A 26,905-nucleotide genomic window follows, 5' to 3' on the forward strand; every position below is an offset into this window, starting at 1 on the left:
AGGACACGCTGTAGGTTGCATTTTTTTGGGGGGTTGGGGACGCTGTATGGCGTTCCCTACAGGGGGGGGGGGGCTGTATGGCGTTCCCTACAGGGGGGCGGGCTGTATGGCTTTCCCTACAGGGGGGGGGGCTGTATGGCGTTCTCTACAGGGATTCTGTATGGCGCTATCTACTGAGGGGGCTGTATGGCGTTATCTACAGGGGGGGATGTATGGCGCTATCTACAGGGGGGGCTATATGGCGTTATCTACAGGGGGCTGTATGGCGTTATCTACAGGGGGGGCTGTAAAAAAGGCACTATCTACAAGGGGGGGTTGTGTGACACCCAGGGGAGGGGGGGGGCCCCAGTCAAAAGTTTGCTATGGGGCCCAGTCTTTCCTAGTTACGCCCCTGGTGGTGGGTACTGGGCTAATAAAGGGGGTTAGTGTTAGCCTCTGCATCGGCTAACACTAAGCCCCGCCTTAGCAATGGACGCTGTCAATCAGCCAGGAGCCATTACTAAGGCAGTAGCAATATAGTTTAAAAAAAAAACACAGTCATAGAAAAAATATTTTATTGAAATTAAAAAAAAACACATAACCCTCATTAACCATTTTATTGATAATAAAAAAAGCAGTCACCGAAGTAGTCCTGGAATCCGACGTAGTCCAACGACCGAATCTGTAAGAAAACACACAAAAAACGATTAGTAACACATGTGTTAGGCTTAGATACAGGGCCCATGTGTGATACTGTCTGTGGGACCCTGTATCTAAGCCTGCCACAAGGTAGGCTTAGATACAGGGTCCAGCAGACAGTACTCTTATACAGTATAAGATTACTGTGTGCTGGGGCCCTCTATCTAAACTTACACTGTGGTAGGCTTAAATACAGGGCCCATCAGACAGGATCACACAAGGGCCATGTAGCTAAGCCTACCATGTGAGGGGCTTAGATACAGGGCCAAGCAGACAGCATCACACAATCTGTGATCCTGTCTCATGGGCCCTCTAAGCCTGCTACATCATAGGCTTAAAGGGGTTGTCCAGTCCCTAAACATTGATGGCCTATCCTCAGGATAGGCCATCAATAGCTGATGTGTCCCGGGAGCTCGCTAATCAGCTGTTTTGAAGGGGCCGCAGCACTCGTACGACAGCTGCTTCTCCTTCATTTCCCTTAATCGCTCACACTGTGAATCGCCGACACGGATTCATAGAGAGCAAGTGACCGGAATGAAGTGACCAGAATAAAGGGGAAGCAGTTCTCGTACGAGTGCAGCGGCCCCTTCAAAACAGCTGATTGGCCGGCTCCCGGGAGTCGGACCCCGCCAATCAGCTTCAGCAGACAGGGATATTAATCTTACCCTCCTCTTCAGCCGCAGCGGATGTCCTGACTCTATCCAGGATCAGGATGCTGTGCGCGGCGCATTAGCGCTGTGACGTCATGCGCTGCACACAGCGCTGTGACGTCAGGACCTCCAATGCGCTTCGGAACCAGGAAGGTAAGTACTGTCAGTTACCATAGTAACAGGGGCCCGCGGCCCCTATAGCCACGCCACTGGTAACCAGTCCATCACAACACTCATTAATGCCGTTATGTTATAGGCCCCAATGCTGGGAAAATTGAGGCCACCATTGCGTCTCTGCTTGTGTAAGGTATGATAAGGAATACGTGGGCATCCCCTCTTCCAGATAAATGAGTGATAAAGATTGTTTATTAGATTTTCTTATCCTTAGGGCGGCGATAGTTAGGCACTGAGCCAAAGGGATATGAGACAGGGAAATTCCACCATTATAACTAGATGGGCTCTGCCCACATAAGACACGGTTAGGTGTCTCCAAGTCACCAAAGTATTTTTTACAGTTGATATGTGAGGCTGGACATTAGCACCATATAAATGTGCCGGAGACTTGGTGACAGAGACCTATAGATAAGTAATTAAGGTAGTATGCCACTAAAAAAGAAGGGAGGAGCCCAGTACGGCCTATACAGACCCAGTAAAATCAAGGCCTTTGTCTTATTAGGGTTGATATGGTAACCAGACAGACATCTCAACTCTTTCAGATCCCGAAACATCGAAGCCAAATGGACCTCAGGGTCTCTAATCTCATCAGATTGACAGATGAGACAAAACTGGAGCTTTTTGGCAAGTCCCATCAGCTCTATGTTCACAGACGCAAAAATGAACCACACAAAGAAAATATCATTGTACCTACCGTGAAACATGGAGGAGGCTCGGTTTTGTTTTGGGGCTGCTTTGCTGCATCTGGCACAGGGTGTCTTGAATCTGTGCAGGGTAAAAGGAATTCTCAAGACTATCAAGGCATTCTGGAAGGAAATGTGCTGTCAGAAAGCTTGGTCTTAGTCACAGGTCATGGGTCCCCCAACAGGATAATGACCCAAAACACACAGTTAAATAAGTGGCATAGCTTAAGGGGTTGCAGTGGTCACAATTGCGACCGGGCCCCGAAGCCAAGGGTGCAAATGGCCCCCCCACCACATTTGCCTGAGGTTACTAATGTAAAAACGCTGCATAAGCAGCATTAAAGCTGGACAAATACTGTTTCCTAGTGGGCTTAAAGGGAACCTGTCACCAGCATTTCACCTATTAAACCAGCAATAACTGGTGGTAGTGGGTGAAAAATCATTTCTATATAACCTATAATTGTCTTCTTAGTCGGCCCTGTAGCTTTAGTATTCAGTGTTTTAGTGTTCCCACTCCGTATGCTAATGAGCAGAAAAGAGTCAGATCTTCTCTTGAAAAGAGTCAAATCTTCGTTTGAAAAAAGTCATATTTTCATTCCTCAAGTCTTTCCACGTTTCCCCGGCCTCCTTACTTTTGATTGACAGCTCCTCGCCTTCCCCCAGCACACACAATCCTGCGCTTATGCACTGATGTCCTCTTCTGGTGTGTGCGCACAGAGGGACGCCGGATTATTACGATAAAAAGCGCAAAATGTTTGCAGACCGTTATTTACAGTCGGGGGAGGAGTTTAGGAGAGGGGATAACGGCAATGAAATTTTGATAGCAGCGGCCAGTGAGGGATATGTAAAGTTCAATAGGTAAAATTCTGGTGACAGGTTCCCTTTAAAGAGGCTCTGTCACCACATTATAAGTGGCCTTTCTCCTACATAAGGAGATGGGCGCTATAATGTAGGTGACAGTAATTCTTTTTATTTAAAAAAACAATCTGTTTTCACCACTTTATTAGCGATTTTAGATTTATGCTAATGAGTTGTTTAACCCCTTCAGGACTGAGCCTGTTTTGGCCTTCAGGACGAAGCCGATTTTTCAAATCGGACATGTGTCACTTTATGTGGTAATAACTTCGGAATGCTTTTGCCTATCCAAGTGATTCTGAGACTGTTTTCTCGTGACATATTGTACTTTATGTTAGGGAAAAAATTTGTTCGATAAATTCAATATTTATTTGTAAAAAACACCAAGATTTAGAGAAAATTAGCAAAAATTTGCATTTTTCTAAATTTAAATGCATCTACTTGTAAAACAGATAGTAATACCACACAAAATACTTACTATTTTATATTTACCATATGTCTACTTTATGTTTGCATCGCTTTTTGAATTTTTTTTTATTTTTCTAGGACGTTACAAGGCTTAGAACTTTAGTAGCAATTTCTCATATTTTCAAGAAAATTTCAAAAGCCTATTTTTTCAGGGACCAGTTCAGTTCTGAAGTGGCTTTGAGGGCCTTATATATTAGAAAGTCCCCATAAATCACCCCATTTTGAAAACTGCACTCCTCAAAGTATTCAAAACAGCATTCAGAAAGTGTTTTAACCGTTTAGGCGTTTCACAGGAATTAAAGCAAAGTAGAGGTGAAATTTACAAATTTCATTTTTTTTTTCGAAAATTTATTTGTAATACATTTTTTCTGTACCGCAGAAGGTTTTACCAGAGAAATGCAACTCAATATTTATTGCCCAGATTCTGCAGTTTTTAGAAATATCCCACATGTGGTTCTAGTGCGGTAATGGACTGAAACACCGGCCTCAGAAGCAAAGGAGCAACTAGTGGATTTTGGGGCCTCCTTTTTTTAGAATCTATTTTAGGTACCATGTCAGGTTTGAATAGGTCGTGTGGTACCAAAACAGTAAAGACCCCCAAAAGTGACCCCATTTCGGAAACTATACCCCTCAAGGAATTTATCTATGGGTATAGTTAGCATTTTGAACCCACAGTTTTTTTGCTAAATTTATTTGAATTAGTATGTGAAGATGAAAATCTACTTTTTTGTGAAAAAACGTAAAAATTGTAAATATTTACAAGGAATAAAGTAGAAAAAACACCCCAACATATGTAAAGCAATTTCTTACCATTATAGCAATACCCCACATGTGGTAATAAACTACTGTTTGGACCCACAGCAGGCCTCAGAAGGGAAGGAGCACCATTTGGATTTTGGATTTCTGATTTTGCTGGAATAGTTTTCAGTGCCGTATCACGTTTGCAATGCACTGGAGGGATGAAAACCGTGGAAACCCCCCAATACTGACCCCATTTTGGAAACTACACCCCTCAAGGAATTTTTCTAGGGGTAAAGTTAGCATTTTGACCCCACAATTGTTTTGCTGAAGTCATTGGAATTAGTCTGTAAAGGTAAAAATCTACTTTTTTTCTGTAAGAACTTAGAAATGTTTAATTTGTACAAGGAATAAAGGAGAAAAAGCACCCCAACATTTGTAAAACAATTTCTCCTGATTACGTAAATACCCCATATGTGGTAATAAGTTTGGACCCACACCGGGGCTTAGAAGGGAAGGAGCGCTATTTGGCTTTTGGAGCTCAAATTTAGCTGGAATAGTTTTTGGGTGTCATGTCGAATTTGCAAAGCCCCTGAGGTACTAAAACAGTGGAAACCCCCCAAAAGTAACCCCATTTGGGAAACTACACCACTTAAGGAATCTATCTAGGGGTATAGTGAGCATTTAGGCCCCACACGTCTTTTGCAGAATTTATTAGAATTAGGCCGTGAAAATTAATATCAACATTATTTCCACTAAAATGTTGCATTTTTTCAATTTCACAAAGGATAAAGGAGAAAATGCACCCCAACATTTGTAAAGCAATTTCTCCCGAGTACGGCAATACCCCACATGTGGTCATAAATGTTTTTTAATTAGAAAATAAATTAACCCTTTCCGGACTGATCCATGTTTTGCTTTTTCTTTTTCGTTTTTCCTCCCCGCTTTCCGAGAGCCACAACGTCTTTATTTTTCCGTCAATAGAGCGGTGTGGGGGCTTATTTTTTGCGGGACGAGCTGTAGTTTTTATTGGTATCATTTTTTGGTACATAAGACTTTTTCAGCACTTTTTATTAAATTTTTTGGTAGAGCGAAGGTGACCAAAAAACTGTGATTTTGCCATTTAAAATTCTTTATTTTTCACGGCGTTCACCGTGCGAGTTCAATAATGGTATATTGTAATAGCTTTGACTTTTACGGACGCAGGGATACCAATTTTGTGTGGTTTTTTTATTTTTTTACATTACTTTAGAGAAAAAATATGAAAAGGGTTTCTTTTTGGACTTTAAATATTTATTTAATTTTTTCCACTAATAATAACTATTTACTTTTGTTTTTACATATTTTATTAGTCCCCATAGGAGACTTGAACCAGCAATCGTTAGATCACTGGTAGAATACACTGCAATACTAATGTATTGCAGTATATTGTGATTTTTACATGCTCCTGTAACAGCGCGATCGCTGTTTCTGTCCGTTAGTCCCGGGTATCCGCTGTAATACACAGCTGACACCCGCAGCGTATGGCGCGGGCTCAGCGCGTGAGACGCTCCATATATCAACCCCCACACCACGACATGCTATTAAGTCATGGTGCGCGAAGTGTTTAATGCGCAGCCGATGGTGGAAAGTGAAAATTACAATATTAATCGGGTTCTCCTGGGTATGGCGATGCCATATCGGTGGACGTAAACGGCTGTTTGGGCAGACTGTAAGGCTCAGAATGGAGGGACGCTATTTGGCTTTTGGAGCACAGATTTTGCTTGGTAGAAGCTCTGGCGTTTTGCTGGTATTTCAGTTTATAATGTGGGGGCAAATGTAGGTTGGGCAGAGTACATCAGGGGCATAATAAGAGGGTATAATAATGGGGTAAATAAATAATAATCCGCAGATATGTGGCCAGTGTTGCACTTATATTATAAATGGCGCCCGATCTTATCCGCTTTTGGAACGCTCCGCACATTTTGCATCGCCATATTCTGGGAGCCGGAACTTTTTTTATTTTTTCACCACCGGAGCTGTGTGAGGGCTTATTTGTTGCGGGACAATCTGTAATTTTCATTGGTACCATTTTGGGGTACATGCGATTTTGTTGATCACTTTTTATTCCATTTTTCGGGAAGCAAGGTGACCAAAAACCATCAATTCTGACAATGATTTTTATTTATTTTTTACAGTGTTCACCCTGGGCTATAAATGACCGTTATATTTTATTCTGCGGGTCGGTACGATTACGGCGATACCATATGTATATAGGTTTTTTTATGTTTTGCAGGATTTGCGCAATAAAATAACTTATTTAGAAAATAATTTATTTTCTGTGTCACCATATTCTGAGAGCCGTAACTTTTTTATTTTTCAGTCAAAAAAGCTGTGTAAGGGCTTGTTTTTTGCGGGACGGGTTGTAGTTTGTATCAGTACAATTTTGGCGTACGTGCGACTTTTTGATCACTTTTTATTGTATATTTTGTGAGGGGTGGTGACCAAAAAATAGTGATTCTCGCTTTGTTTTTCATTTTTTTTTTTTTGCGGTGTTCACCGTGCGGGAAAAATAATATTATAGTTTTATAGTTAGGGTTGTTACGAACGTGGTGATACCAAATATGTGTACATTTTTTTTACGTGTTCATTTTTTTTCCTATAATAAAAGACTTATTATAGGAAAAAAAGCAGTTCATGTTTATGTCACTTATAACTTTTATTTTTACACTTTTTTTAAAACATTTTTATTCTTTTTTTTACTTTTTTCACTTGTCCCACTAGGGGACACTTAGACTTGCAGCTCTAATCGCTGCTGGAATACATTACACTACACACGTAGTGTAATGCATTCCAACTGTCATTGTGACGTGACAGTCACACTGACAGGAAGCCTACGACGACCACCCTCCGGGTGGTCCTCATAGGCTTCTGTACATGGCAACCCGGAAGCCATTGTCTGGCGTCCGGTTGCCATGGGTACGATCGCCAGCCCCCGTGATTTCACATGGGGGCTGCCGATCGGCGCTAAACACCTTAATTGTGGCGTTCAAATCGAACACCGCAATTAAGGGGTTAACTGCCGAAATCAGCGGCGATAGGCCGCTGATCGGCAACAGGGAATGCAGGGCAGACGCCCTGAACAGTTAACCGCCGCTGCGGTGTAGCGCCGCGCGGCGGTTAACTGTCAAAGCACAGACGTAACTGCACGTCAAGGTGCGCAAACTTACTGCACACATTGACGTTCAGTTACGTCAAGGTGCGGGAAGGGGTTAATGCCCAAGTGGGCGTGTTTTTACTTGAGACCAAGTGGGCGTTGTACAGAGGAGTGTATGGGCGCGTGAATAGACGGTAGAAGTTGGCGAATCCCAGGAAGTGCTGTATGGCCCTTAAGCTTTGAGGGCGTGGCCATTCCAGAACCGCCTTCACCTTTTCAGGATCCATTTTGAGGCCCTGATTGGAGATGATATAGCCCAGTAGGGTACAGACTTTCTTTCGAACACGCACTTCTCCAGCTTGGCATAAAGGTGATTCCTCCTTAATAGAAGCAAAACCTGGCGGACATGTCTCTGATGAGTTGCTGGATCTGGGGAAAAAAATCAAAATGTCATCGAGATACACCACAACACAGACATAAAGGAGATCACGAAAAATGTCATTGATGAATTCTTGAAAAACCGCGGGGGCGTTACACAGGCCGAAGGGCATAACCGGGTACTCGTAGTGCCCATCACGTGTATTAAATGCAGTCTTCCACTCGTCACCCTGGCTTATCCGGATAAGATTGTATACCCCCCACAGGTCTAGTTTAGAAAAAAAAATTGCCCCCCGTATGCGATCAAACAGTTTAGAAATTAAAGGCAATGGGTATCTGCTCTTTACCGTGATCTGGTTGAGGCCCCTGTAATCAATACAGGGTCGGGGGATCCGTCTTTTTCTTGACAAAGAAGAACCCGGTTCCGGCCGGGGATGAAGATTTAAGTATGAAGCCCCTCTCTAGATTCTCCTTAATATAGGCAGACATTGACTGGGTTTCAGGTAAGGAGAGAGGGTATACTTTACCGCGAGGAAGGGACGAATCAGGAACCAAGTCAATAGGACAATCATACGCTCGATGTGGTGGCAACGTCTCTGCCTCCTTCTTGTCGAAGACATCAGAGAATTGAGAGAAACAAGGAGGCAACCCTGCCAATGAATGATGCGGAGGAGACTGAGGCGGATGCATATGCCCCAGACAGCGGTTGAGACACTTGGGACCCCACCAGAGAACCTCTCCGGAGTTCCAATCCAGGACTGGGGCGTGTAGATGGAGCCAAGGCAAACCCAGCAGCACGGGGTTGACGGCCTTGGGCAGGACAAACAGGGAAATGAGCTCAGAGTGAAGGGCGCCCATTTGAAGCCTCAGCCACTTGGTCACAGACAGTATAGGGTCGGGCAGCGGCAGTCTATCTACCGAGGCAACGATCAATGGCTTCTCCAGAAGCGTAGTGGGCAAGTGAAGAAGATCCACAAGGTCTTGGCGTATGAAATTGGCTGCAGAGCCAGAGTCCAGGTAGGCAGAGACCGGATGGGGCCTCTTGCCAGTGACAATGGCCACAGGAATGAACAGCTTGGAGGACAGTTCTCTATCAAATGCTGTGTCGCCCTGGGTTGTCTCTCCAATCAATCCTAGGCGTTGGAGTTTTTTGGCTTCTGGGGACACAGACGCACAACATGGCCAGCGAGGCCGCAATATAGACAGAGTCCAGAAGTGCGCCTGCGCTGTTTCTCCTGGACAATCAGTTTAAGCAGATCCACATGCATCGGGACCTCAGATGGAGCAGTACATGAAGGCAAGAGGGGTTGCTGGAAGTTGGGAGCCAGTCTAGGAAGCCGTCTCTCTTGTCGAACCTCTTTGGATCTCTCTCTGAACCTCATGTCCACTCGGATGGCAAGTAGAATTAGGTCGTCCAAGGTAGGTGGTAGATCCCGAGCAGCAAGTTCGTCTTTGATCTCGGAAGATAGGCCGTGCCAGAAGGAGGCAACTAACGCCTCATTGTTCCAGGACAGCTCTCCTGCCAGGATCTGGAACTGGATGGTGTACTCACCCACGGAGGCATCCTAATGGCGAAGGTTCAGCATAGCAGTAGCTGCCGACGAGACTCGTCCAGGCTCCTCGAACACAGTGCGGAATAACCATGCCAGGGCCTTGCCGGCAAGTAACTAAATAATGGAGGCGATCCTGGCTCCGTCTGAAGGAAATGCTCTGGCGTGCAGGGTGAAGTGGATATGACACTGGTTAAGAAATCCCCTGCATGTGCTTGTGTCTCCATGGAAACGAGGTGGCAGTGAGAACCGAGGATCAGAACCGGAGCTGCCAGGAGGTGTAGCAGGAGGATCAGTCGGAGAGGCTGGAACAGGAGCAGAGAATGAAGCAGCTCCTAGCTGCTGTGCCATAGGGTCTACTGCCACAAGAAGTTGATCCTGTCGTGCTCGCAGGTTCTGACCAGCAGGGTCCATGGTCTGAGCGTACTGTCACGGTGCGGGGTGTGGACCCACTGGGCCGTACCGCGTAGCAGGATAACAGCTGGCCAAACAGGTACAATGCAATGTCTATAGTCCAGAAAGGATACCTGAGGCAATGTAGACAGTAGCGGTAGATACAGGCTAAGGTGAGGCTCTGACAGCAGACAGACGCCCGGCGGGGCGTGACACAATAGATGCAGCGGAATACACAACACGACTCCAACTCTTGACGGTACAGAGCCCCTTTTATAGTCCAGCAGCATTTTGGGCTAATTGCAGATATTCTGCAACTGTGCACACACTGGCCCTTTAAGACCGTGCACGCGTGGGCGCGCGTGCCCAGCGGGAGACATTGTCTGAACCAGGAAGTGAGGGAGATGCCGCCCAGAACTCACTCGTCCATGGCCGCGGCCGTCAGAGGATAAGTCAGAACGACGGTCCACGGGCATAGACGTTACAATATATACATCCCAGAATCAAGCTCAGTACATATATACGGCACTAGAACAAAGCTTATACATATATACAGCACCAGAACAAAGCTCAGTACTTAAATACAGCATCAGAACCAAGATCAGTACATATATACAGCCCCAGAACCAAGCTCAGTAAATATATACAACACCAGAACAAATACAGCTCAATTTAGTGCAACCCATGCCGTATAGGTTTGTACGGCGTAAAACTACAGCTCCCAGCATGGCCCGAACAATAGTAAGTATATGCTGGGAGATGCTGTTTCACAAAAAAAAATCATACCACCCATCATATCGCTGCAGATCATACAGTGACTACGGTACTGATTAGAGGCAGAATAAACATTTACATTAAGTGGCTCACCGGTGAAGTCACAGATTCTAGATCTTTTCTTCTCCCTCCGGTCCAGACTTCTATGATGGATTTCTCCTGACCACGACCAATTTCTGCAGTTTTCCGCTCAGATGTCTTCAACTTCTCACTTCTAAAACATTTCTGCACCTATAAACAAAGTTAAAATTCTCAACACCTCTAAATTTTAATAAAGCGCCATACACTGCACCACTAACTATAATAGCGCCATACGCTGTGTCCCTGATTATAATAGTACCATACACTGTGTCCCACACACCGTGCCCCCTGTAGATAGTGCCCCCATAGCTCCCTGTAGATAGTGACCCCATAGAGCCTCTGTAGATAGTGCCCTACATAAAAGCCCCTGTAGATCGTGCCACACATACAGCCCTCTGTAGATAGTGCCCACATATGGACTCCAGAGCTGCAAGGCAATAGTGCTAACCACTGAGCCACTGAGCCACCGAGCTGCCCTACATATAGCTTCCCTTATAGATAGTGCTCCACATATAGCCCACCCCTGTAGACAGTGCCCTACATATAGCCCCCCTGTAGATAGTGCCCCACAGGAAACGCACTTTTGTATATTGTGTCCCACATATAGCCCACCCTGTCAATAGTGCCCTACAAATAACTCCCCCTATAGATAGTGCTCCACATATAGTTCACCTCTGTAGATAGTACCTCACATATAGCTCCCCCTGTATATAGTGTTCCACATATAGCCCACCCCTGTAGACAGTGCCCTACATATAGCCCCCTGTAGCTTATGTCCCATAGGTAACCCACCCCTGTATATAGTGTCCCACATATAGCCCACCCCTATAGATAGTGCCCTACAAATAGCACCCCTATAGATAGTGCTCTACATATAGCCCACCCCTGTATAACGTGACCCACATATAGCTCCCCCTGTATATAGTGCCCCACATCCCCACATATAGACCCCCCTGTATATAGTGGCCCACATACCCACATATAGACGTCCGCCCCTGTAGATAGAGAGCCCACTGTAGATAACGCCACTCAGTTTTAGTAGAAAAAAATAAATAAATTACATACTCACCCTGATCCCGTTCCCATGCTGTTCGGTGGCAATGCAGATCTGCTCTCTTCTGAGCAGGTCTGTTGGAGCAGAATGCCGCAAGCGGCGCGTCTTTCAAAGGCGCTGATTGGCAGGGCAGAATAACTTGCCCCGTCAATCAGCACCTTTCAAGCACGGAAGCGGCACGATGACGTCATCGCGTCGCTATCGTTGTTGAAAGGCGCTAATTGGCGGGACAAGTCATTTTGCCCCGCCAATCAGCGTCATTGTAAGGTGCTGAATGGTTGAGCACAGAACGTGCCCGGCTATTCAGCGCTAATGCATGTATTTGTACCTGCGTGCTATAGACGCAGGTACAATTACTGCAAGATCGGGTGGCTGTCGCTAGCACCGGGGCCCCCTACGGTGCTAGCGATGCCCCCGGGCATGAGAGGGCCTGTGTCACCCAGCCCATACATGTTAGAGGCTCGGCGGCACGGGCCCGTAGTACCATCACTACCACTGTAGCAGCCATAATGGCTGCTAGCGGCGCCACTGGGTATATGGGGGGGGGCGTGTCGGCGGGCGGCACGGTCCCTCTCAAGCCGCGGGCCCCGTAGCAGCCGCTGCGGCTGCTACAGCGGTAGTTACACCACTGGTGTGATACTGTCAGATGGGCCCTGTATATAAGCCGACCATGTGTCACCCTGTCTGCTGGGCCCTTTAGCTGAGCCTATCATGTGTAATACTGTCTGCTGGGCACTGTAGCTGAGCCTATCATTTGTGATACTGTGCACTTGGCCCTGAATCTAAGGCCTCAAGCACACATCCGTTGCTATTTGTACGGGAGTAAATCACGGAACTGTGAAACACGGACAGAGCATGGATGGCTTCCATGTGCGGTCTGTTGTTTTAACGTACCAAATGAATGGAAATGCTGAAACTGATCCCCAAAAAACGGACAGGAGTATGACCTGTTCTATTTTTCACAGAACGGACGCACGGAACCGTTATAATATGGAAGTGTGCATGGCCCCATAGAAATAAATGGGTCAGTGTGCTACAGATAGCACACTGAATTATTTCACTGAAGTGTGCTTGAGGCCTTAAGCCTATCATTTGTGATATTGTCTGCTGGGCTCTGTATCTAAGCCTATGATGTGTATTACTGTCCGCTGGGCCCTGTATCTAAGCCTATCATGTGTGATACCATAGCCCCCAACCGTCCCGTATTCTGCGGGTCAGTCCTCAATTCCGGCCGGTGTGCCACTGTCCCGTGTGGTATGTCCCAGCGTCCTCAGGACGCAGATAAAGTTGAATACAATGCTGAAGCAAGGAAGCGTCAGCTCCCTGCTTCAGCATTCACTGTGTGAAGTGGCCGTGAGCCACTTGGCACAGACAGGCACCGTGACAGACAGGTGCAGTGATGTCATCACGCCAGTATGCGCTTAGCCACTCCTCCACTCATCCAGTCATCGCGGACCCCCCCGGGCACTACTACTTTAAGTGCAGAAGGAAGGCCTTGACGTGCCTGTCCATATATGGACAGTCAGGGGCGTAACTAGGAAAGACTGGGCCCCATAGCAAACTTTTGACTGGGCCCCCCCCCCTCCCCCGGGTGTCACACAACCCCCCCTCCCTTGTAGATAGTGCCTTTTTTACAAACCCCCCCTTTTGATAACGCCATACAGCCCCCCTGTAGATAACGCCATACAGCCCCCTTTGTAGATATCTACAGAGGGGGCTGTATGGCGCTATCTACAGAGGGGGCTGTATGGTGTTATCTACGGGAGGCTGTACGGCGTTATCTACGGGGGGGGGCTGTATGGCGTTATCTACGGGGGGACTGTATGGCGTTCCCTACAGGGGGGACTGTATGGCGTTCCCTACAGGGGGGACTGTATGGCGTTCCCTACAAGGGGGGACTGTATGGCGTTCCCTACAAGGGGGGACTGTATGGCGTTCCCTACAGGGGGGGACTGTATGGCGTTCCCTACAGGGGGGGGACTGTATGGCGTTATCTACGGGGGGGGCTGTATGGCGTTCCCTACAGAGGGGGCTGTCTGGCGTTATCTACAGGGGGGACTGTATGGCGTTACCTACAGGGAGTCTGTATGGCGTTCCCTACAGGGGGGGTCTGTAGGGAACGCCATACAGCCCCCCCTGTAGGGAACGCCATACAGCCCCCCCCCCTGTAGGGAACGCCATACAGCCCCCCTGTAGGGAACGCCATACAGCCCCCCCCTGTAGGGAACGCCATACTGCCCCCCCTGTAGGGAACGCCATACAGCCCCCCTGTAGGGAACGCCATACAGCTCCCCCTGTAGGGAGCGCCATACAGCCCCCCCCCCTGTAGGGAACGCCATACAGCATCCCCCCCCTGTAGGGAACGCCATACAGCGTCCCCCCCCTGTAAGGCACGCCATACAGCCCCTCTGTAGGGAACGCCATACAGCCCCCCCTGTAGGGAACGCCATACAGCGTCCCCCTTCCCAAAAAAATGCGACCTACAGTGTGTCCTAATAAAAGACATGTATCCCCTATCCACAGGATAGGGGATACATGTGTGATCGCTGGCAGCGATAGGGAGAACGGGGGACCGAAAGTCCCCTGAAGTTCTCCATGACTAACCTCCGACTTTCGGCGTCTGCGCAGCTCAATAAAAATTAAAGGAGCGCTGATCACGCATGCGCACAAGCGCGACCGGCGCTCCATTCATTTCTACGGAGCTGCCGACACAGACCCTGGAAGTCCGAGGTTTGTGATGGAGAACTTCAGGGGACTTTCAGTCCCCCGTTCTCCCTATCAATGCCAGCGATCACACATGTATCCCCTATCCTGTGGATAGGGGATACATGTCTTTTGTTTAATGGCAGAGCGGGAAGATACCTCCCTGCTCTTCTGTAGTGTTCAGTGACGTCCCGCTGTAGCAGCCATAGCGGCAGCTAGCGGAGCCTCCGGCCATGGTGGGGGCCCGTGCCGGCGGGCGACACGGGCCCCCTCATGCCGCGGGCCCCGTAGCAGCCGCTACTGCTGCTACGGCGGTAGTTACGCCACTGTGGACAGTGATATCGGGCTTTCAACTATGGAGTCCCCGTGCAGAGCAACGCAAGCTCTCTGGCTGGGGACTCTTGTCTTGGGAAAGCCCTTGACGTCACTGTCCATATATGCGTTGCCGACGCTCTGGCAGGGGATTTCAGCATCTCAAAGTCCCTATAACATCACTGTCCATATATGGACAGTGACATCAGGGGCTGCTCCTGGAGCAGAACCCCCGGCAAGAGTATGGCCGAAGCTCTGGTTGGGATTCCTATCCCAGAGGGAGCCCTAATGGTGCTATCCACAGGGGATTGGCGCTATCTACAGGGGGGTGACTCTATCTTCAAGGGGGTGTGCACTTTCTACATGGGCACTGTGGTACTATATGGGCACCATCTACAGGGAAAACTGGTGCTATCTCGATGGGCACTGTGTGTGGCACTATCTACATGGGCACTATCTATGTGGGCTCTGTGGCACTATCTACATTGAGCACTGTGGTAGTATGTGGGCACTGACACTCTCTATGTGGGCACTAACTACAGTGGACACTGTGGCACTATCTACATGGGCATTGTGGTACTATCTACATGGGTACTGTGGTATTTTCAGGGGGTTGGGACAAAAAAAAAACCTGACAAATGAAATCCATGCGTTTTGTTTGCATTATACTGTATGGGGTAGCTATGTGGAAATGATACTGTATGGGGCAGCTATGGGGAAATGATACTGTATGGGGCAGCTATGGGGAAATGATACTGTGTGGAGGCAGCTATAGGGGCATTATTCTGTGTGTGTAGTTCTATGGGGCATTATACTGTGTGGGCTGAAGCGGGTGTGTATGGGCAGGAATTAGGCATGGTTAGAGGCGTGGCTTAAAGGGAAAAAATGCTATATCTAATCCTATCCAGTGGCGTAGCTGTAGGGGTTGCAGCATAGTCCTATAGATATCATATTCTGTCTCCGCAAAACATGTGTATTGGGGCTATTACCCCATATGTTTTAAGTCTCTAGCATCGCCCTTGGCTGCTAGTGCTACATCGATGGGTCACTTAGGAGATCCAACAATGTAGCAGATGAAAGCTGTGGGCCGTCAGCCAGGAAGAGAAGTTAGGGCTTTGGCCCAAACGCCCCTGGGTTTATGAAAATGGGTTTATGAAAATGGGACAATCCAGTGAGATACAAGAAAATAGGCTGGTCCTTAATGGGTTAAAAACAAACGTCTGAGAAAATAAAGAACAACAAACAAATAAAACGACTTGTAAAAGCCCTAACATAGGAACTCTTGTCTGCAATTCTAACAGGGTAGCAGTAGAGGGCGCTAGTATATAAAAAGTAGAACAAGGTCTTAGTGGAGCTGATGTCACAGACTTGCTCTAGTCTCATTGGTTGGGAGTGGTGAAGCCGGGGCCGTTGACGTAGTGAGATCTAGAAAGCGCTTCACCAGCCGACTACAGTTCACATTCCGGAAGAGGGACAAGCAGGCAACATGGTGAGGAGGGGCCGGCGCTTCTTTCCTTGGACCTGGCTTATAATATTTCGGGCCGTGTTACGCGGTAGTGGTCGTGTCTCGGATGATATAGTTGGCGGGGTTCTGTATATAGCGGCCGTGGTGTTGTTAATGGCGGGTGACATGTAGAGGAGTTCAGTGCGGTGTAGACTCACCTTTGCTCGGGGTATAGATATGACGTAATCTCCAGGCCACTGCTGTACAGATTCTGGGTGTGGATGGGTTTTGTCACTGCGCTGGTCTAATCCGTTTTTTTGTCTTGTATCTCACAGTGCGACTTCTCAGAAGATCAGATCTCCGGTAAGTGAACGATCAAGTCTGTAGTGATGACATTGCTCCCAATGATCGCTGCTGTATTTTCTTTACTTCCTCTAGTCCTCGTTCATTTCCAGCACTTACCTCTACTTCTCCTGTCTCCTTTCTTCTGGTGTCCAGATTGAGTTTCCCCCGATCTGATCGGTGGTAAGTGAATGGTGTGTTGTGAAGGACTACTACCCCACCCATCCTGACCTTACTCCCGGATCCAGAATGTACTAATATCTGTGCGGTTTTGCAGCACTTTCCGCTTTTCCTTGTTAACTTTAAAGTCTTCTGATATTCCAGTCCTGTCTAATCTCTGATTTATCACACACCTTTCTCCTCATAGGGGGCAGTCTACTTCATTGTACCATTGGTTATAGATGTAATGATCTGGTGTTATTTGTGGGTACAATGGTTGTTCTGAAGGAGTCAACATTTTAGGATTTTCTACTTTGGTCAGAAACGATTGTTTTGGTACTTTTAGTTGTCACCATTCCCCTAATATGCAAAAAGTTACATCTATGGCCAGTTTAACACTTAGGGAACAATTCCCTAATCTCCTACTTATATCAGAACTGCTACATTTATAAATGGGAACAGTAGCGGTTAGATGCTAAAAGTCTGTCGGCAGACACTGACTACAACAGGCTTTGTATTGGCAGAATACAGGCTACTGTGGCCTGTGCTCTGCTAATGGACTTGCAGGGCTCCTAAACGGCCATGATCACATATATCTAGGATAATGTATCCCTATATGAATGTGAAATTGCTTGTACACAAGTTTTTATCCCTATAGGGTCTTATAAAAAATTTTATGCAATTATGATTTTATGTAATATCTCATTATATTTTTAACTTGTCTGGGATCACCAAAAAGTGGCTGGGGTGGTGTGGATGCACTAAAATAATAAAAGAACCATTACTTATCCATTGTTCATCACTGATCTTCATTTTCAGCGCTCACGTGATTGCTGCAGCCAATCACTGGCCTCTGATCTCATGCTGTACTCAGCTGAGGCCAGTGATTGGCTGCAGTGGTCGCTTGTGTCGCCGAGCATGTTTTTGCTACAGCACTGCAAACAAAAATTGGCGGTAAGTAATGGTCATTTATTTTTACATTTACCCCCCACACTCCCCGTCGGCCCGTTACTTTGTTAAGCCCAAACAAGGGCGATGTGCTGCCGACAACGATAATATTTCACTTTTTTAAAACGATACGACCAGCAGATTGGGCTTGCCCAGCTCGCCCAGTGCAAAACCCTCTTTAGGGCATATTATGGAATTGTTGGATGTGCAATGTCCTAAAATACAGGCACCGGTTCACCAGTGATACACCCTTTTTTTTTTTTTAAGGTAAGAATTGCAGAGGGCGATAGAAATAAATATCTGCCGTGTAAAATAATAAAACCTGCTACACGGCAGTAGGAACTTTTTAGATAAAATTCTAGTTTAGTCTAAAAGTTTTCTATACTAATAAAGATGGAATGTATTGCTGTGTATATAGAATATATGTACTCCATTTCATGTGGCGCAGTGACTGGTTGGCATCAGCCTTATAAGGTGGTACCGGCTGCGTCTGCTCTGAGGATGTTATGTTTTTGCATGCAATTCTTTGCCTTGTTCTTTTGACACAACCCCCGCTCCCCCTCCTTCCTGTTCATGAAGATGGCTGCCAGGCTGCTTTGTGGATGCCTTATATGGTAACAAAGCCTCATTCTGAGCTGCCGGGGAAGGAGGCGGCGCTGGGAGTGAGGACTGTGCAGTCCTCTATAGAAAGTACCTCAGGCCTCTCCACAGAGTCCATAATGTTAGGTTAGGGTCCACCTTCAGGGTTAGTGTAACGTTTTACATGGGCGCAGATAGGAGTAGCAGCCTCCTCAGCACTGTATTACTATGGGACTTGTGTGGGAATGGGTTACGCTTCTCTCCCTGGAATGCAGCAGGAGGGGTGGATACAGGGAGTGCCACCGGAAGGAAGCGGCAAACTGTCTGAAACTCTGACTATCCCTGCCTGTAAGGGAATAACTTGTCAAGTCCTACAGGGACTTATTAGCTGTCCAGGATGTCGCTGGTCATAGAATGTAGTATACGTTAAGTAAAGATATTGGCATCTACACGTGGAAAATATTTTTCCCGACAAACTATGGAACGTGTGATAGACACAACCATCTTGTTGCATGTTTTTTGAAATTGCTAATTGATGCGTATATAGGATTTTATATATATATATATATATATATATATTTTTGTTTTCACAGGATGAAAATCGACAGTGTATTACAGTGTGCCCGTTTTGCGCTCCCAAAAAAAACCTTTCTTGCATTGCAATTCTGTGACCTCTGCGTGCGGTGCGCATCTGCAAGCTTTACATGCAAATGTCACACGTTTTTTTTTGTTTTTCTTCCCTTGTTTCTTTAGCAACTGTTGCATGAATCATGGACAGCACACGGATGAGGTCCATTTTTTTTCACGCACCCATTGTTTTCAATGGGCTGCATGTTACGCAATAACGCACCAAAATCGGACATGCAGTGAGTTTCACAGAACGGACACACGCTGCGTGAAAAACGACGCCTGTCTAAATGGCCCCATTGATTTTCACAGGTCTGCGTGGTGTACATGAAAAAAAACAGACCGCACACGGACGTGAAAAACGCTCCTGTGAATAAGGCCTTAGTCTCATTTGAACCCGGGACCATTGGAATTTCCAGCTTTGTTTTTCCTCCCATTACTTTTATATCATGGAGATCTGAGGGGATATTGATCAAAGCTAGTCAGTGCAGCAGTTGCCCATTGCAACCAATCAGAATTCAGCTTCCATTTTCTTAGAAGTCCTCCAGAAGATGAAAGCAGCGATGCAGTTGGTTGCTATGAGTAACTATACTACTCTTCCTTTGCAGTAGTTTTCCGACATCTTCCCCATTGTAAATAATGATTGGAGATGTAAAGTGGAGCTTTATATCACATATAAAATTGCCCACCCCCCTTCTCCATGTAATGGCGGGCTGCTTGCTGCTCTTGTGGGCTTTATTTTCGCTGTCCTAGGTTAGGACCACTGTGGTGGCAGCGTGCTTTTGATGCTGAAAGAATCCATTCCCTATAAGTCCATTTGTATGGAGGCCTAAAATGTGTTCAGTTAATGTTTATCAGGAATCCTTTACTACCGTGATGTTTGTTTCTAGTCCCTCATTGTATTTGCTTCTTCGTCACCAGATTACAGAGAGGCTTTTGCTCTCTTTGATCGTACTGGAGATGGCAAAATTGTGTTCAACCAGTGTGGGGATGTCATGCGAGCTCTGGGACAGAACCCCACAAATGCCGAGGTCCTCAAAGTCTTGGGAAACCCTAAGGCTGATGGTGAGTGACCTTTTATGAAGACCTAAAATTTACCGGTTTCCTACACAACAGACGATATTCAGTCTGACCTCGCCGGAGCATAAGCCGTACAGACTGCTGGTCTTAGTGATGTCATCGTCCTAAAGATTTCATCTCATAAGTAATCCGTTTTATGTTTGATCTTTCAGAGCTGAACACCAAGACCCTCGGCTTCGATCAGTTCCTGCCTATGATGCAAACCATTGCAAAGAACAAGGACCAGGGCACCACAGAGGACTTTGTTGAGGGGATGAGAGTATTTGATAAGGAAGGCAACGGCACTGTGATGGGGTCCGAGATCCGTCATGTTCTTGTGACACTAGGTAATCCGTCAGAACTTGTGATGCGGCTTCCTCTATTTTCTGATAGGTCATTGATCTCTGTGTGGGATCTGCCCTCCTGTAGCGGAACCTTCTGCTGCTTCCCCGGTAGATGGTTTAATGTCTGTTTTTGGTAGGCTCGTAGCATAACGGGCATGCATTATTTTTCCCTTGTGCAGGGGTTTATTTTGTGCGGGAAATAAAGATCAAAGCCAAGTTCCCAAAGAAACATATTACATTAGCATATTCTGCTGGTATTCGGTTTTGCCTGTGTATTTGTTGTCCACCATTAGCCATGTTCCTCATTTACAGGTTTGTATTCTTCTATAAGAGTATATATGAATTGTGCAAACAAACTACTTCTGCGTTTCAGGAGAAAAGATGACTGAGGAAGAGGTGGAGTTGCTATTGAGTGGCCATGAAGATGCTAATGGATGCATTAACTATGAAGGTAAGAGCATTTTTTTCTCGTTGGCTAAATAAAGTTCCTTGTGATTTTACGTTTTCACTTGTTCTGGTAGAATGTGGTAACCTTTGACCCAGCAGACAACCAGATGAGTTCTTACAAGGAAAGTTTGTTGCAGTGTAAGTTTCTGGTTGAGAAGCGCTATTACCGATTTACTGGATAGGTGATAACTGGTAGATTAGAAGGGGTCTGACCGCTGGGACCTTCACTGATCGCCAGAACAGGGGGTCCCATATCCACTGGGCCCCCTCCAGCAGCGAGACTTCTGTTGATAGGAGCTGAATGGTGTGATGGCCGAGCACAGCACTCAGCAATTTAATAAGTGTCCACAGACTCTGAATCGGCATGGTGCGTGCTTGGCCGTTACTCCATTCCACTCCTTCCAGTAAGGGGTTTCGGACCCCCACCGATCTAACAGATCTTATAACCAGAATACCCCTTTTTAAAAGTTATCACCACAGACCTTTTCATATTATCGGTTAATTCCATAAATGTTTGATCTATGGGTAAGGACCACCGGGAGCTCAAACACAAGAATAGGGGTACCTTGTTCATGCTTTGTCACTCTTCATTGAAGTCGATGGAAAATACGCAATCGGCTGAATGATGGCGGCCTCTGTTAGTATCGGTGGGAAAATTAAGTTTGACGTTATGACTTCCTATGTAGTTCATTCTTTGCACTTAAAGAGGCTCTGTCACCAGATTTTGCAGCCCCTATCTGCTATTGCAGCAGATAGGCGCTGCAATGTAGATTACAGTAACGTTTTTATTTTTAAAAAACGAGCATTTTTGGCCAAGTTATGACCATTTTTGTAGTTATGCAAATGAGGCTTGCAAAAGTCCAAGTGGGCGTGTATTATGTGCGTACATCGGGGCGTTTTTACTAGCTGGGCGTTCTGACGAGAAGTATCATCCACTTCTCTTCAGAACGCCCAGCTTCTGGCAGTGCAGATCTGTGACGTCACTCACAGGTCCTGCATCGTATCGGCACCAGAGGCTTCAGTTGATTCTGCAGCAGCCTCGGCGTTAGCAGGTAAGTCGATGTAGCTACTTACCTGCAAACGCTGATGCTGCTGCAGAATCATCTGTAGCCTCTGGTGCCGATGTGTCCCCGCTCGTCTGACACGATGCAGGACCTGTGAGTGACGTCACAGCGTGATCTCTCGAGAACACGGCTGTGTCTGCACTGCCAGAAGCTGGGCGTTCTGAAGAGAAGTGGATGATACTTCTCATCAGAACGCCCAGCTAGTAAAAGTATTAAAAACGCCCCGATGTACGCACATAATACACGCCCACTTGGACTTTTACTTTTAAACACACCCACTTGGACTTTTGCAAGCCTCATTTGCATAACTACAAAAATGGTCATAACTTGGCCAAAAATGCTTGTTTTTTAAAAATAAAAACGTTACTGTAATCTACATTGCAGCGCCGATCTGCTGCAATAGCAGATAGGGGTTGCAAAATCTGGTGACAGAGCCTCTTTAAGCTGGAGTCCAGTGGGATGACTGGGATTCTCTGCATATGACATTTTTAGCTGACTAATGGTTTGACTTCTCTTTTGTAATTGGTCTAGTGTTTTTAAAAGGATAACTCCAGTAAGGAAAAAAAACCCGCCTGTGTTTCCCTAATTTTATAAGTGGCTTCTGATTTCTGCTGCCCCCCTTACAATCTTTATCTTTTTTCCCTTTTCAGTCATTTACTGGAGCTATCCTGAGGAAAATATGTCCTCTGGGGCTAGGTACCATGTATCTGGGGTTATATGGCATATCACTGATGACTCTTCCTTCCCACAGAGTTTGTCAGGCACATCATGTTGGCGTGACCTCACCCCCTGGGTACGCTGGTCCCATCATCCGGTTCAGTTTGTGATCTCTTTTGATTTATTCCCCTTCTCTAAGCCTCTTGCATCTCCTGGATGTCTTGGCATGTTTCTGCATGCTCTCTGCTGTGCCAGAGCTGCATACTACTAGTTAGCTACTCTAGAGAAATGAAGTTGTCAAAGCGGCACCTTAATGAACTCTGCCATACAAGGCTGCTTTTTCTGCAGTGACTGAGTGTGGGCCTATGTGTGTAGTTGTTAGGTGTGAGCAGTAGATAGAAAGCTTTTCTTGACTATAGGGCTATGTTCACACGCTAAAGTAAAAACGGCTGTAAAATACGGAGCTGTTTTCAAGTGAAAACGGCCTCTGATTTTCAGCCATTTTTAAAGCATCAAATGTTTTTTGGGGCGGTTTTTATATTAACACAATGAAAAACAGCGAAGCGACATGCACTTTTTACAGGGGGGCTTTGAATAAACATCACGTTAAAAAAAACACCCCGTCTGAACGAAACACCGTTTTTTCCCCATTGAAATCAATCTGCAAATGTTTGGAGGCATTCAGCTTCTGTTTTTCGAGGCGTTTACGCCACGAAAAAACGTCTGAAAACACAGCGTGTAAACATGGGGAGAAACATGCATACCCTAAAACATGGGGAGAGTGAGTGTCCAAAAGTTAAAGTTTGTACGTCTGGTAGCATAGGAAATAAGGCACGTCTACGTTACACAATTTTCTGTAAATATTTGTGTTCTATGATTTGTGGTTCGAGTAGCCGCTAAGAAAGTTCTTAAAGAGGCTGTCACCACATTATAAGTGGCCTATCTTGCACATGATGTGATCGGCGCTGTAATGTAGAGAACAGCAGTGTTTTATTTAGAAAAACGATCATTTTTGACAGAGATATGACCTATATTAGCTTTATGCTAATGAGTTTCTCAATGGACTACTGGGCGTGTTTTACAATATGACCAAGTGGGCGTTGTGGAGAGAAGTGTATGACGCTTACCAATCAGCGTTATACACTTCTCCCCATTCATTTACACGGCACATAATGATCTTATTAGATCACTATGTGCAGCCACATACACTAACACTAACGTTACTCGAGTGTACTGAGACTTAATAGACATCACTGCCAACCAGGACATGAGGTCTAGTCAGAATACTGACAATTCGGTAACGTTTGTGTGAGATTTACAGCATGGCAAGCGTAATCTCGTGAGATTACGCTGTAAACTGTCATTTAAAATAAGATTACGCTTGCCTTGCTGTAAATCTCACACAAACGTTACCGAATTGTCAGGATTCTGAATAGACGACATGTCCTGGCTGGAGGTGATGTCTATTCACTCTCAGGACACTTGAGTAACGTTAATGTATGTGTATGTGGCTGCACATAGTGATCTAGTAAGAACACTATGTGCTGTGTAAATGAATGGAGAGAAGTGTATGATGCTGATTGGTCACTGATTGGTCAGCATCATACACTCCTCTGTACAATGCCCACTTGGTCATATGGTAAAACACGCCCAGTTGTCCATTGAGAAACTCATTAGCATAAATCTAATAGGTCATAACTCTGTCAAAAATGATTGTTTTTCTAAATAAAAAAACACTGCTGTAATCTACATTACAGCACCGATCACATCATGTACAATATAGGCCACTTATAATGTGGTGACAGAGCCGCTTGAAAGCAGTTTTTATATCCTATATGAAAAAACATTAGGGCAAGTTCTAAGGCCTCATTCACATGTACTGGTAGTTATGTCGCTGAAACTCGCTACAAAAACTGCCAATCTTGCACTTAGAAGCACAGAACACTTCCGCTATTAAACTGCCTCATATCTATCACCACACCACAAAAACCCTGCTCTTTACATATTCTTATTTTAAAAATACACAAGTGTTTGCTTTTTCCATTGAAATACATAACATTTCCTTGCTGATTTAGGCTATGTTCACACGGAGAATTTTGCAGGAGGAATATCTGCCTCAAAATTCAGATTTTTGCGGTGTTTATTTTTAAAACACAGAAATACGCTTTCTCTGCCTCCCATTGAAGTCAATGGGAGGTCAGAGGTGGAAACGCCCAAAGATAGGGCATGTCGCTTTTTCCCGCGAAGCAGTTTTACTGCTCACGGGGAAAAAGACGCCGACGCCTCCCATTGAAATCAATGGGAGGCATTTTCGGGTTGTTTTTGGCGAGTTTTGCGACACGGTTTCCGCATCAAAAAACTCATCAAAATACTCTGTGTGAACATAGCCTTAAGAAGGAAGCCTTAGGGCCAGTTCAGTTTTTGTTTTTGACGCTAAAGCTACTGATTTCAATGGGAGGTGGAGGCTTTTTATTTATATTTTCCCCGGGAACATAAAGCAGTGTGTCCTTTCTTACCTCCTACTGAAATCAATGGGAGGCAGAAAAATAGTTTCTAAAAAAAAAAAAATGTGGCAAAGTGCAGGCAGGTCGAAATCTGCCTCAAAATTAATTAAATTGAGTCAGATTTTTTATTTTTTTTTCTGTCTGCAAGATACTCCATGTGAACAGGGCCATCGAGTCTAGGCGTATTTTATTTTTTTTCTGTATCCTATGCCAGACCCTCGACTGTTAGAAACACGAGACATGACATTAGATTTATGTGAAATGTTTTTTTTTTTCTCCTGCAGTTCTGAAACTTCTTGCTTCATCGCTGATGGCAATCTGCTGATTGCTGCCATCTTTTCTGTAGAAAATAGAAATATCTGATGCTTCGGCTTACGTTTTCTTCCATTTTAATAAATGCTTTAGTTTGCAGTAGATGACATAGAGCTTCATAGATTGTTGATCTAGGTGAGGGGCTCCTATGGTTCATTGGATGGGTTAAACATTCCATAGACATGGGCAGCTAGCTTGGAAAGATGGCACAGCGGGTGTCTAGTACTTCCCTTTTTCTGTCACATAATTAGATCCTCAGAAGTGCTTTGCCTCTCTGAGAATTGGAGGATATACAGACTATTTATTGCATTGGATCTATATATTGCATAATCTATGGCCGGACTTGGCCAACAGGTCTGAAGTGTCAGATATACAATAACTTCACACAGTCCAGTGTGGCCAGCATTCATGTATTTGTTATAACCAGTATATAGGCTGCAGACATTGTGTGGCAACTCCTGGTTGTATGTTCAGACATTGCTGGTTCCTAGTGAATAGGGCCATTTCATAACTTAGACCGATTCCAGATTGTAGGTAAGAGCTGGGCTTAACATATCTCTATATAATTTACATTGGACGTTCAATGTCTGTTGCCCCATCTGCTCATATAGGAGCTCTTGTGCCCTCTACATGGGTATATGTACTTGCTGATTCGCCGGCCTTAGTCTTTTCAGGCTTTTATCTTCTACGATACAACTCTTTGAAGCAATTTCTGCCTAGGCTTGGATGTTAGAATGCTACAAGTTTTCCATATTTCCTGTGCTTAGCATCTGCGTGCACATCCATGTTCCACTCTCAGATATGCGATTTATTTCTACTTTGTTTCCTTTGCAGAACTTGTCCGGATGGTAATGAGCGGCTGAAGACTTTCCACTTTATTCTGCCAGACCAGAGGGGCAGCTTCGTGTATTGTTTCTATCTGCTATGATATATTTTACTTGGAGGGACAGTTGGCTTATATAGTGAAAGGCCCTCAAAGCTTTTCCCCTTTTTGTCCCTCTCCCTGAAGTGGTGGTGTCCATAAGATCTCAAGAAGCTGGTGCCCCTAGTGCCAGGTTTGACTACTACTTTGGCCCAACTTCCGCAAAGAAAACGACAACAAAAATAATTTTGAGTCTCTGCTTTACCACTCGGATAGTAAATTATTCTGTTTTCCCACTTTACAAATAAAAATTATGTTTTTTTCAAAACCTCCCTGCGACTTCTCTTTGTAATAACCGGTATAGAAATTCTGGAAATCGTGCATTTGTTCCAGGAAAAATAAGAGGTTAAAGCGGCGTTGTTTATAATGAGGTCGGCTCATAATGAATAGTGTCTTTACAGAATGATGGTGTTCTAGTCCTATTGCTCCCGCTCAGTGTATCCAGAGCATTGAGTAAGATGCATGCAGGCTTTGTCTCTTAGGCCTGATTCAGGCTAGAGTCCGTCAAGAAAAAAAACAAAAAACTGACCGCATTCGAGTTCTGTCTACCATCAATGTTTAATGTCGAGGTTGGTGTAGGTTTTTTTTTTTTTTTCCTGAACATTTCTTTAGCAACTGTTTAGTGAAACACTGACCGCACATGGTTGACGTTCTTGTGCACTCTGTGATTTTCACGCACCCATAGACTTGATTGGGCGATGTGGTCTGCAAAAACGGACCAGAAAAGGACATGCATTGAGTTTCACATAACGGAAACATGCTGTGTGAAAAATCAGACGTCTGAATAGCCCCGTTGAATTGCATAGGTCTCGGTTTTTTGTTTTTTTTTCTTATGGGCAGCACACAGATGTATACAATGATCGTCTGAAT

General features: G+C 45.5%; 1 protein-coding gene across 2 annotated transcripts; it reads left to right on the top strand.

Moving 5' to 3' along the window:
• The first annotated feature begins 16,011 nt into the window (after positions 1-16,011).
• Positions 16,012-26,303, top strand: MYL6 (myosin light chain 6). Of its 2 annotated transcripts, XM_075852141.1 has the most exons (7): positions 16,012-16,116; positions 16,407-16,434; positions 19,648-19,791; positions 19,959-20,132; positions 20,503-20,580; positions 22,392-22,433; positions 25,948-26,303. In XM_075852141.1, exons 1-6 carry the CDS (start codon positions 16,114-16,116, stop codon positions 22,418-22,420), a joined length of 456 nt encoding a protein of 151 aa, XP_075708256.1. In that variant the 5' UTR covers positions 16,012-16,113; the 3' UTR covers positions 22,421-22,433; positions 25,948-26,303. The 2 variants fall into 2 exon arrangements, with proteins under 2 accessions (XP_075708256.1, XP_075708255.1); XM_075852140.1 differs by lacking the exon at positions 22,392-22,433 and having other exon boundaries at positions 16,014-16,116.
• Positions 26,304-26,905: the final 602 nt, after the last annotated feature.

Source organism: Rhinoderma darwinii, chromosome 2 (genome assembly GCF_050947455.1).
Source record: "Rhinoderma darwinii isolate aRhiDar2 chromosome 2, aRhiDar2.hap1, whole genome shotgun sequence".
Taxonomy (NCBI): Eukaryota; Metazoa; Chordata; class Amphibia; order Anura; family Rhinodermatidae; genus Rhinoderma; species Rhinoderma darwinii.

Bases quoted from the DNA above. Each gene is read 5' to 3' on its own strand.
- MYL6 (XM_075852141.1), top strand. The intron at 19,792-19,958 runs GTGAGTGACCTT...TTGATCTTTCAG, and splicing joins GGGAAACCCTAAGGCTGATG to AGCTGAACACCAAGACCCTC. The intron at 20,133-20,502 runs GTAATCCGTCAG...TCTGCGTTTCAG, and splicing joins TCATGTTCTTGTGACACTAG to GAGAAAAGATGACTGAGGAA.